The sequence below is a fragment of the Cydia amplana genome, chromosome 16, assembly GCF_948474715.1.
Source record: "Cydia amplana chromosome 16, ilCydAmpl1.1, whole genome shotgun sequence".
Classification (NCBI taxonomy): Eukaryota; Metazoa; Arthropoda; class Insecta; order Lepidoptera; family Tortricidae; genus Cydia; species Cydia amplana.
In genome coordinates, this window is record NC_086084.1 from 2459748 (window position 1) to 2473286 (window position 13539).

At 39.3% G+C, this 13539-nt stretch overlaps 1 protein-coding gene across 1 annotated transcript in view; it reads right to left on the bottom strand.

Moving 5' to 3' along the window:
* Positions 1-13539, bottom strand: part of LOC134655327 (phospholipid-transporting ATPase ABCA1-like) — a 35920-nt gene that overhangs the window by 18735 nt on the left and 3646 nt on the right. The window contains exons 6-11 of the mRNA XM_063510778.1: positions 13011-13169; positions 10906-11134; positions 8287-8462; positions 7878-8012; positions 7232-7358; positions 5116-5267 (exon numbers count right to left, since the gene is read on the bottom strand). Coding sequence (XP_063366848.1) covers positions 5116-5267; positions 7232-7358; positions 7878-8012; positions 8287-8462; positions 10906-11134; positions 13011-13169 — 978 coding nt within the window. The remainder of the gene's footprint in view (positions 1-5115; positions 5268-7231; positions 7359-7877; positions 8013-8286; positions 8463-10905; positions 11135-13010; positions 13170-13539) is intronic.

Sequence of the window (13539 nt, forward strand, 5' to 3'; positions counted from 1 at the left end):
ATATGACGTTTATTTTAAAAATTATGAGCTTTTCAAAAATTACCGTAATTGAAATTCCGATTTTTTTAAACTCGAATATCGAATAATTTAAATATATAACTTATTATTAAACCAAGCGTTTTGTATAGAATTTTTAATGATCTTTTCAGCGAAGAAATCAATTTTGAAAAATAAATAAAAAATAATGGTTAAAACCGGAAGTAAACTTTTCGAAACTATTTTTCGAAAACTTTGACCAGTTTTTTTTTATTTATTTTTATCTCAAAATATAGCCCTAAGTATGTACAAAATACACTAGAAGTTGCAGAATGGGATCTCCATTGGTTAAGACAATAGGTCAATAAATGTACATACATGTCGCCCTGAGTGCGACGTACCGTACTGGTATACATGTCGCAGGGAAATGATCAAAACAGAGATTTGAACAAATCTCTAAGGGATATGATCAAATCACGCAGGATGTTAAAATGGCGAATCCATATCATCGTTTCCCTAGAAAAATTCAGTCATTTGACCAAATAACTGACTCTGTTTAGTGAAAAGACAAAATCGGCCAATAAACGCGAAACGCTTTTTCATTTCACTAGATTTGTTTAGGAATTTGACAAAATCCCTAACCACGACAGTAAGTTGACGAAACGAACTTAAAAAGTCAACTGGTTTTATCATTTCGCTAAACAAGTTTAGTGAAATGAGAAAGTCTCAACTGGAAGATGGTATATGGTGATTTGATTAAATCTCTGAACGGCGGTTTAGTGAAATGACGAAAGCAAGTACAGAATACAACAGTTTACTCTACAGTTAAGCGATTTGATCAAAGCTCTGACTAGATTAAGTGAAAATTTTTGAAAATATCGGCTGAAAAAATGAAAGAGACTTCTCTGCACAAATTTAAAGAGTTGCTAATCAAATCAAGCGTGTTGATGGACGTCCCTAAGGTAGACAGAGGTTCATTAGATGGAAGTAATGTACCGGGGATTGTTTTAAATAGGTATTTAAAATTATCCGTACCAAATCGGTACATCTGTCGGCATCATAATTTCAAACATTTTCACTTAATCTAGTCAGAGATTTGATCAAATCGCTTAACTGTAGAGTAAACTGTTGTATTCTGTACTTGCTTTCGTCATTTCACTAAACCGTTCAGAGATTTAATCAAATCACCATATACCATCTTCCAGTTGAGACTTTATCATTTCACTAAACCTGTTTAGCGAAATGATAAAACTAGTTGACTTTTTAAGTTCGTTTCGTCAACTTACTGTCGTGGTTAGGGATTTTGTCAAATTCCTAAACAAATCTAGTGAAATGAAAAAGCGTTTCGCGTTTATTGGCCGATTTTGTCTTTTCACTAAACAGAGTCAGTGATTTGGTCAAATGACTGAATTTTTCTAGGGAAATGATGATATGGATTCGCCATTTTAACATCCTGCGTGATTTGATCATATCCCTTAGAGATTTGTTCAAATCTCTGTTTTGATAATTTCCCTGCGACATACATACATATAGCACCTGTTTTACTTATAAGAACATGTATTCAGTAAGACTGCTGGTAAATTCTAATCATAACATAATGAAATAAGAAAGTCAACAATTCTAACCAGTTTATTTCATAATTTTTATTATTTTACAATAAGAATTATAAGCTAAACAGCTGCTATATGTATGTATACCAGTACGGTACGTCGCACTCAGGGCGACATGTATGTACATTTATTGACCTATTGTCTTAACTAATGGAGATCCCATTCTGCAACTTCTAGTGTATTTTGTACATACTTAGGGCTATATTTTGAGATAAAAAAAAATAAAAAAAAACTGGTCAAAGTTTTCGAAAAATGGTTTCGAAAAGTTTACTTCCGGTTTTAACCATTATTTTTTATTTATTTTTCAAAATTGATTTCTTCGCTGAAAAGATCATTAAAAATTCTATACAAAACGCTTGGTTTAATAATAAGTTATATATTTAAATTATTCGATATTCGAGTTTAAAAAAATCGGAATTTCAATTACGGTAATTTTTGAAAAGCTCATAATTTTTAAAATAAACGTCATATATAAAAAATATTTGGCGTCCGGTTTTATACCTACTAGAAGAAGAACTAAACCAAATATAAACAAATTCGGGAACCTCACTTTTTTTTTCCTGTCCGCTTCATATGAAATGCCCCTTATGCCTTTTAACCCTAAAACAAAAAAACTGAACATAATCTTAAAAGTTCGAAAGAGTTCTTCCATGTACTTGTCATAACCTCAATTTTTAACCGCCTTCAAAAAAAAAGGAGGTTCTCAGTTTGACCCGTATGTATGTATGTATGTATGTATGTATGAATGTATGTATGTATGTATATTTGTTCGCGATTATCTCGCGTTTGGCTGAACCGATTTTGATGCGGTTTTCAGAAAAGTGTTTCTTACATTCTGGAGAAGGTTTTAGTATACATAGATCTGAGCTGATGCTGAACCCTGGCTGTACCTAGTGGAACTCAGGTTTGGTGCAACATAGGCTCACGCTGTTTTGGTCATCCGACACGTCTTGACGAGCACTTGGGAGAGCAGTACCCAAGATAGGGCTGATGCTGAACCCTGGATGTACCTAGTGGAACTCGGGATGTACCTAGTGGAACTCAGGTTTGGTGCAACATAGGCCCACGCTGTTTTGGTCATCCGTCTCATCTTGATGAGCACTTGGGAGAGCAGTATCCAAGATAGAGCTGATGCTGAACCCTGGCTGTACCTAGTGGAACTCAGGTTTGGGGCAACATAGGCTCACGCTGTTTTGGTCATCCGACACGCCTTGATGAGCACTTGGGAGAGCAGTACCCAAGATAGGGCTGATGCTGAACCCTGGATGTACCTAGTGGAACTCGGGATGTACCTAGTGGAACTCAGGTTTGGTGCAACATAGGCCCACGCTGTTTTGGTCATCCGTCTCATCTTGATGAGCACTTGGGAGAGCAGTATCCAAGATAGAGCTGATGCTGAACCCTGGCTGTACCTAGTGGAACTCAGGTTTGGTGCAACATAGGCCAACGCTATTTTGGCTATCCGTCACATCTTGATGAGCACTTGGGAGAGCAGTACCCAAGATAGAGCTGATGCTGAACCCTTGTTGTACCTAGTGGAACTTATGTTTGGTGCAACATAGGCACACTTTGTTTTGGTTAACCGACTTGTCGTCGTTTGCCTATGTTGCAGAGGTCCACTAGGTGGGTCGATGAACTTTTTTCTAACTGCCTTTAAAAAAAGGACGTTCTCAGTTTGACCCGTATGTATGTACGTATGTATGTGTATGTATGTTTGTTCGTGATTATCTCGCGTTTGGCTGAACCGATTTTGATGCGGTTTTCAGAAAAGGGTTTGTTACATTCTGGAGAAGGTTTTAGTGTACAGTACATGGATGGTTTGAAAAACCAATTGGACCCGGTAGGTGGCCATGCTATCGGTATTCGGTATACCTACCAACAAATTTATGTTGCTAAAACCGATTTAGATAAAATAGTGGGAGTGGGAGTCGGACTCGGACTGGGACTGGGAATGGGAGTGGGAGTGGGAGCAATATACATACAAATCGTTTAGCACCAAAACGTCATATTATGTTGTGTCGCGATTATCATCGAGTTAGGCCATCACCAACATTAGTAGACTAAATAGAGAGCCTAACAAACTAGTATTTTAGCCCAAAACCTAAAATAAATGAAGTACCTACCTATCACTAAAAAGTAAAAAATAAAATAAAATAAATAAAAAATAATTAAAAAATTAAAAATAAACAAAAATAAAACCAAAATAAAATTACTTAATATAATATCTTTTTAAAAAAAAGGGAACCGCCTTCAAAAAACCAACCCACTGAAAAGTACAAAATAATTTTTATATGGCACCCCTTTACGTGTCCAGTCCCTATCCCACGGCGTAAAGCAAATTTTTGCCAAAAAGTAATTAATACCTAATAATAAGAAAATTAATAATCACCCGGGTAATTACTTAGTTTTTGAAGGCGGTGCCAAACCAACAAAAACAGTCTTTACTACCAATCAGAAAAACAATACGAGTACGTAGTACTTAACCTACAAGAACTAAATTAATGAGTAAACTAAGTATGTATTTATAATGCAAGTAAGTGCAGCGTTCTTCGTTGTATAAAATATCGGTTCTCAAAAATTTTGGTTTGGCACCGACTTCAAAAACTAAGTAATTACCCGGATGATTATTAATTTTCTTATTAATAGGTATTAATTACTTTTTGGCAAAAATTTGCTTTACGCCGTGGGATAGGGACTGGACACGTAAAGGGGTGCCATATAAAAATTATTTTGTACTTTTCAGTGGGTTGGTTTTTTGAAGGCGGTTCCCTTTTTTTTAAAAAGATATTATATTAAGTAATTTTATTTTGGTTTTATTTTTGTTTTTAGTAATGTTTACCATCAACGAGCATGATTGTACATTGTAGGCCCCTTAGCTTTGATTATTCTCATTTAATGTATTGGTATTTAATAGTGACATCAGAAATATCTCTTGAAACAGAAACGATTCAGAATGAAAAACAAATAAGGTGACGGCTATCGTTCACGAATTTCACGATCCACATTCCACAGATAAAACACAGATGACACGCATTTTGGAATTATTCGAACACAGTGTTGCTAACCCGCGATTTTTCAAATTTGCCGCCTTTTACTACTGACAAGATTTGGTTGACGGACTTTAATTCACAAAGGTAAAGTGTCATTCAATAGAACTTGCTATGTAAACAAAAGTTACTAGTAAATTGACATTCAGTGTCAATTTTAGTATGGCGGTTTGTTTACATAGTTAGCAAGTTCTATTGAATGACAGTTTAGTTTGTAATCGACGAAGAGTAAAACATATTAATGAGGACGGACGTGAAATTTCGACTCTTCGCATCACGAGTTCGAGTCAGGTCGTGTTACTAACATGACATTGTATTATAAGTACTGATCTGATTATATGTATAAGTACTGATCCTTTGACTAACATATAGTTTTTCAGGTGAATAGTCGTATGTGGCGATTGAATATTTCACTTAAAAGTTATATGGGTGTTCAAAAAGTGTTGATCTACGCAAGTTTGAAAATAACGTCGAAACGGTACCATAGCGAAGAACATGACGTGTTCAAGCACAGATAATTTGTCGAAGAACATGTTCTGTTGCGGGCAGAGGCCGACCAGCTTGCGGGTCTCCACCGACTGCTTTATGTCCTTGCCCTCTACCAGCACGGTGCCCGACGACGCGCGGATGAGACCTGGGTTCCAATCATCAACATTATCAACCATGCTACTCGTGTGTTTATCCTCCTAAGGCCCCAAAATTTGCCATTGAAATTTGAACCTAAACTGTAGGAAATAGTTGTTTGAGTTGAATATCGCGGTAGACCCGTTTGTGTAATTAAATATGTGTACAAAACGCGAGAGTTTAAAGTGTTATACAAAAGCGACTCTGTTACAATTGAACATGGTTTAAATTACATCGAACTGAATAGGTACCATAGGTAGGACCTTGGGCCTTAGGAGGTGAGTGTGAGCGTGAACTGTGGGGTTAAAGCACAGAACATATTAAAGAGGTTAGAATGGCTATCGCGCGCAGTTAGTATCGGAACCGGTGTCGCCGCTCGTTCCTCTCCACATTTACTAACACTCGCACAACGGTAGTAAAAACTTGTGAATGGATACGCCTCCTTTAGACAGATTTGATGTCTGGCTTCTTAATCTGAAGGTTATTGTGGCGCAAAAAAGCATGTTTACTTCGTATTTCGGTCAGCGCGGGCGAGTAGCATGCGAGCGTTTGCTCAAAATCGGCGGCGATACGTACCCTGCTCGCATCGCCATTCTAACTTGTTCTGTGGTTCCAATCATCAAGATTATCAACCATGCTACTCGTATGTATATCCTCCTAAGGCCCCAAAATTTGCTATTGAAATTTGAACCTAAACTGTAGGAAATAGAGTTGATTTTGCGTTGTTTGAAAATATCGCGGTAGACCCGTTTGAGTAATTAAATATGTGTACAAAACGCGAGAGTTTAAAGTGTTATACAAAAGCGACTCTGTTCCAATTGAACATGGTTTAAATTACATCGAACTGAATAGGTACTATTGGTAGGACCTTGGGCCTTAGGAGGTGAGTGTGAGCGTGAACTGTGGGGTTAAAGGGTCGTTGATGTCTTGATGTTTTCTGACTGTAAGTAAATGCTACGAGTAAAATAAGTCCAACATAAGCGAAGTTAGCATATCATTTGTTAAAAATATTGTTGTTGTTGTTTTATAGTATTCGTTTTTACCGTAAAAATACTCTGCACTATTCTTAAATAGTAGTTTATGCAACAGTGATATAATAAGGGTTCTTAAAATTCAAGGGTCGAAGTTACAAAACGAGACGTAGTCGAGTTTTGTAAAAAAAGACCCGAGAATTTTAAGAACCAATTATGAGCTGTTGCATACATTACTTTTTCTATGACAGCTGCAGCAAAAAAAAAAAAAATATATTAAAAAAAAAGAGTTATTATTAAAAAAAAGAGTTATTATTTAAAAAAAATTGAGTTATTATTTAAAAAAAAAAAGAGTTATTATTGTAAATGAAAACATACCTCTTTCAATCAAGATGATCGGAACTTGTATCTTTAAAAAAAATAAAGCAGTTGTATTATACTCATAAGATGACTGCTAGCAGTCATCTTATGAGCCTATAGACAAATCATTCAAATGACATTGCTTTAGATATCACTGTCAGTCATTTAATTGACACATTTAAGTGCTGGAGTAGAAAAACATATTCTGGAAATAATATGGTGCATAGAACTCCAATAAAAATGTGACATGCTAGATTTTTATATGCTAAAATTCACAGGCATTACACGTGGTTGGGTTAAAGGCTCGTTGATGTCTTATGTTCTGAGGGGCTACCGCGAAAACCGAAATTCGCAAATTGCGGGCATTTTTCTCTGTCACTCTAATTACGCCTGCATTGGAGTAAAAGAGAAAGATCCCCGCAATTTGCCAATTTCGGTTTTCGTGGTAGCCCCTCTGCACGGTGACACAGATTATATAAGAGAGTGGCAGTGAGATCGCACCGCCCGCACCGTGAACTTGATGCGTCGCACCCATAAGTGAGAGCGAGAAACAGATATCTGTTGCGTGCTGTATAGTGCGTTCGTAAGTTCGAATCGGGCCGTAAGACTGTGTGTACCCATGTAAATAGTTGACAGAACAGACCGGTGATGATGTGGATGAGCGTAGTCTTTCCGGCGCCGTTGTGGCCGAGCAGCACGGTGATCTCGCCGCGATACACGGCCAAGTTCACTCCGTGCAGCACCTTGTCTTTACCGAACGACTGGAGAAATATTGCGGTGTTTTAGCTCTTAGTGACCTAGCCCACAGACAATCCAACCTCTAGACATAGCATAATCGCGCTACCCCCTCTGCCACACATACGGTAGCGTTACTCCATCTTCGAGTCAAACCCGTGCCGTGATTGGCCCGTGTCTTGAACGGACCAATCACGGCACGGGATTCGCTCACCTCGTCCCCCTGCACTGCACCCCCTTGCGGTCGAATTCGGCGAGCCAAATTGGCGTTTGAATCCGCACGTCCCGATTTGATCGGACAATTTCATCAGATTGGCGAAAAATTGTCCCGTCTGGATTCCACTTTAGTACGACAATGACAATTGCGTTTCGATCGGAGCGTAATAGCGATTGGCACGTTGGCTACGCGGCCTGGCCTGACAGTGGCATATTCGCTAGAGTGTGCGTGCTTACTTTCTATGCATCGCGCTCGCTCATATTAGTGCGAGTTACGCAGGCGTCAGCGAATATGTCAGTGTCAAGCTCGTGGTAGCCGTGCTAGTTCTTGATCATACCTTGTAAACATTATTGACCTGTATGCCGACCGGCAGGCCATCAGGGGCCTTCTCGAAGTATTGTTTGTCATTCGTATTTACAGTCTCGACTTCTTGCATGGTCACTACTTGTGGCTGGTTACTCCAATACTCTCGCTGGAATATTCCAAATAATACGACGTGTATATGCTATGGCAGCTTAGTTATGATTTAAATTGTATTTAAAATAATAATGGGCTTTCCAGCCGAGTTGTGTGACTTCAGAAGGTAGTTACAAGTTATAAATTATTTAGATTTGTTTGTATTAAGACCGTAATACATAATATAATATCGTTACTATAGAAAATATACCGTATATTTACCGTGGGGCTTAGTCAATTTGCGTAATAATGTCCTATGATATTTATTTATTATTTATATATAGACTTACTGTACACGGGAAGTTCCACGGCCAAGGCTGGCCAAACTTGGCCGGGCGCACCTTAGATAAGTACCAGGAGATTATAGAAAATAGAAGTATTTGGAATGCCATATACAGGTAGATTTCGCCCACTGACACATTCTTCATGCCGTCACGTGACCACATGTTAGACATCGTTATACCATCTGAAATATAATCCAAATGGAATAATTACAGAAAAAAATATCAAGCATCTGTCTACGCGCCATCAAATCCGTACTTCCAACTTCGATTAATTTATAGGAGCGGTTCTTTTGCGCGTAGTAGTTATACATACGAAACTTATACTCTCTGTATTTGCTTTGTGTAACATTTTTTAGCAACGGAAACTAGTACAGTCAGGCGTGTCTCACTACTCACTACGCGATTTCGTCGCTTTGCTACAGGTAGCTAAAAGTACATCCGTTCGGCCCCAATTTTGGGGAAAGCCATAAGCCGCGCGTGGCGCTGTCGCCACCTAGCGGCCATATCTGTGCTGATCGTAACAGACGCGTTTTGTTAGAGAGTGAGTCTTCTGTACTTAGTACTATTATTTATTCTGTGGTACAGTCGCTATCAGATATATCGGAGCAGCACTATCGCCTTGACAATAAATAGAGGCGTGTTCAGACATTTGTGAGCACCTGGGCCGCTCCGATATATTTGATGGTGACTGTAGGTATACTTACTAGACCCAGATACCAGATACAATTTAATGTTAGGTAAATATTCATGCGAAGTTTTATATACTATATTGTGTAAACCAAAGATATAGATGTAAGAAATAGATATAAGTAAAAATATTTGTACACCGTCTTCCCGGTAGAATATGATGGAACTTGCATTAATTCTAATTTAAGATCACATCAATGTACCATATTCTGACAAATAAATACATTTCATTTCATTTCATTTCAATATATGTAAACATGGCGTTTAACAATGAAAGCGTAACTTCAAATTGCATGGGAGCGGCACATCCAGTGCCAACGAGAGCTACCTACGCGCTACGATCGTAGCCGATAGCACGGGAAAACCCGTATGTAGCGAACAGTGCCTACGATCTGAGAACCCACCTAGCGGCAGGCAGCAGGCATGGCTCACTCCGCGATTTCTTCCCGTCGCTATAAGTACCTACAAGTACATGCAGCCCACACCAATTTTTGGGTCTAGTCATATAGTTGCCGCGCACCGCCACGGAACGGACGCCGCTTGCACCACGTACTTGCTTGTCGTAGGTCTTAGGTAATATACGCGTTTTGTTAGAGAGTGAACCTTCTATGCCTAGTACTACATATTATTTATTCTGTACTGGCAGTGAATGTGTTAATATTGATTTGTTTTTCACTTACCTAAGGACTCTTTAGAAGCAAGGGACATCCAAAACCCGGAATACGCTTGGAGCGGTAAGTAATATAACAACAGATTCAATTCCCGTCTTCGCAATTGTAAGGTGGCTATGATGATTATTACAAAACCCAAGATTATAAAAGACATCAGCACTTGGGCGATTGCGACTGAAACAAGACACATTGACGAAAAATGCCGATTGACCTTCGGATCCCGGGCATGACGTAGGTACCTACCTGTATGTCAGGGTTAAGCCTCACTTCTAACTCGCTGCGTTAATATGCGCGTACACACACACAGCTTGTAATTTATGTAATTATATGAGAGATCGAGGAGTTAGTGGCCGAACCCAATATTGTCGGTGAAACGAAAGCCCACAGACTTCGCTGGTTCGGTCACCTACTCAGAATGGGAGAGGATCGGGCTGTCAAGAGGGCGTTTATGGGACGACCGACTGGTGGCCGTCCGGTGGGTCGGCCCAGGAATCGCTGGGAAGACAGTGTGACGGCGGATCTGCGTCAGCTTCACGACGGTAACTGGCAGGAAGTTGCGCAGGATCGGGACAGGTGGCACGCTCTCGTTTCGGAGGCCAAGGTTCACTTTGGATCACTGAGCCAAAATAGTTAGTTATATGAGAGATGGCACATCGCTGGCGTATAGGAGTAAACAAGCAGAAGTATCGCCTGGTAAGCAAAAGCGAAATCGAAATTTGTATGAGAGTATGTCCACGTTTTTGGAATTTGCCATTTTCTACTCAAAAATTGTCTTGCCTATGTATAAATTTAAAAAGTGGAAAAATTACTGTCTTGGGTGAGACTTGACCGTTTTAAGTGAAACTCTCTTACGGTAGATGTCGCTGGGGTCCCCTTGACCCGTATGGTGAAAAGCTTTGCTGGCTATGGATGAGGTCTTGGTGGCTCAGATGGCAGAGCGCTGGAGCATCGATCCAGAGGCCGTGAGCTGAAGCGTCACCCAAGACAGTAATTTTCCCGCTTTTCGAATTTATTCTAAGCTTAATAGCATCGTTCGAAGACATTGCTGCTTGTTATAAATTAAAATTTGCCTATCCACCATATAAAAATATAGCTAAGGAAATTTGAATCTAGTTGTTTTTAATTGGGTTGAAGTTCATTTGTTCGAAAATAATATGAGACAAATGAAATGCTACTTTGTTTGTTTTTAATGAAGGTTGATATTTCATTGAAACGGAGTGTACATACATCCTAATGTACATTGGGCAGCAGGAAGATATATATTTACCTGAGCTGACATCGAGAAGGTAAAACACGATGAAAGTAAACGCTATGATGGTGAAAAAGTAGAGCGCTATAGCGAAGGCGAGGTAGCCGCCGCTCGTGTGGACCAAATGGCCGGCGAGCTTGAAGTACAGGACGAAAACCAACACGTGCACCAACACTACGGACAGCATGTCGAGCACGTGGGAGAGGGCTGTTGTTTCTGCTGATACACCCGATATCTTCTGTAGTTCCTGTATTAACACAATTATATTATTATTAACCTCACATATCATTTGATATTTACCAGTCGCTTTTCGGCGAAGGAAAACATCGCCGGACTAACAAAATAAGGCCAAGTTTTAGGCCACCAAACGAAGGAATTACAGCGGAAACAATACGTGTATAAGCAAATTTTGGCATAGTTGTAGGGAATGGTGTACGGGTCACGAAAAAATCACGAAAGATCACGTTAAGGGAAGGGGGGTATAAGAAGACCTCACGTGTATTTTTCTACGGTGAACGAAACAAAGAAAAAATACCTACCACATCATGATTAGATACTTTTTCTCGGTCTCGTTAAACATAAATCTCACTCCGCACTTCAAAATAGCTCGCTATTCGAGGATAGGGGTGAAGCTAACAAGTAGGGGGGGGGGGTTAAGGTCCAATTTTAAAGTTTTTTGTAAATAACTCTTAAACGGTGGCCCGTAGTAAAAAATGCTCTATTACGTAAACAGTAATCTACATAAAATTTTCTACAACAAAGATTCAGTACACACTTATTATTTCGCCCGATTGGCAATGTTTGGTGTTCGATTGGTGTTCTATTTATCCTGTGGGTTGGAAGGTCAGATGGCAGTCGCTTTCGTAAAAACGAGTGCCCACGCTAATACATGGGATTAGTTGCCAAGCGGACCCCAGGCTCCCATGAGCCGTGGCTAAATGCAGGGACAACGCGAGGAAGATGATATTAACCTCACATGTAACTAAATAAATAAGCCACAAACTATAAATGTAATAATGTTTTGCATCTAACCTAAACCATCAATACCATACCGTCGAGTGACAAGTAAAAGTCACTATTAAGTACTATCAAAAAATTAAAGTAACAATGCACTTTATTACACTTGTAACACGGTTTATTGTCCAATAATTTCAATGGTGTTAGTTAGTGACTTTTGCTTGTCACCCGACGATACATCAGTTTTGGTACCAAAAAGACTATTATTTTCATAGTCTACATCAGGGATGTTGCGGATGCCGATTTTTTGACATCCGCGGATGCGGATGCGGATGCGGATTTTTAAAGGCTCACATCCGCGGATGCGGATGCGGATGCGGATGTCAAGATAGTACCATAAAAAACGTCAAATATTACATTTTAGTAATTTTTATTTAAAAAAACCGGGGCCAAGTGCGAGTCGGACTCGCGTTCCAAGGGTTCCGTACATTAAGTCCCACTCACGCTTGACTGCTCATTTCTAATAAGTTTTTTTGGTTAATGACTAAATTACCTAGCAGTCTAGCACTTACGCCGATGTTAAGACGTTCCTGTACCGACTTGTTCCACATCCGCATCCGCATGAAATCCGCATCGATTTTATGCGGATGTGGATGCGGATGCGGATGTTGAAAATAATGCGGAAGTTCCGCGGTTGCGGATGCGGATGCGGATGTTCGCAACATCCCTGGTCTACATCTAGCATCGAGTAGCGGAACTATCAGTACTGCTACCTGACAATAGATGTAGCACCGACCGGAAAGTCTTATGTTGTTGAGCTAATGCTGTTTTGTTGGAAAGTCTAATGACTTTCCAACAAAACAGTCTACCTACCATTTAGCTGAGACAGTTGAAAAGAAATTAATATAGTCAGATACGGACTGGTTGAAGGTCTGACCATCTAAAATAAGTGGTGTATCTATACATGTATGTATTATACTTACATGTATAGATACACTTAGTTTTATTTTAGAATAGTTTTTAGTTTGTATTTAGTTTAATTGTAATTTTAAGTTGTTTTTATTTACTGTTTTTTTTTTGTCATGTTTGTCATGTTTTTGTTCAATAAATGTCATATACTTACATAAACATATGTAGGTACTGTACTGAATAATGAATGAACTTACGTGCAGCCCGCTGATCTTTTCCTCGAAAAGCCGTTGAGTCAAGCTGATCGTGGAACCAAAAATCGCCAAAGGCAAAAATAACGCGGCGCTAACAAACACTATAATCCGTGAAACGTTTGTATTGTCGGTGCTGAACGGGAACTCTTGCAGCGTCAGTGTCTGGGGAGACGAGAAATAGGTAAACATTTATGGCGTTATTCATAAACGTCTGCTAAAGTTAATCAGCTGATGATCGTCGTTTGTCCCTCTCCTATAGCATATATAGAGACAGATAGGGACAAATGACAATCATCAACTGATTAAGTTAGCAGCCGTTTATGAATAACGCCATTACTATTTTGTTGGTACCTAATACAATACTTACTCCGTTGGCAACAAGCAACAGACAAACAGTGTCAAAAATTTCGAATATAGCCGCTTCACAACTTTAGACGTAACGCCAGTTACGAAAAGAGATCCTACGTGTACACGTTCAACGCGGCGGATCAACTTTGCCACACGTGTAATACGGTACGGTACATATTAAAGA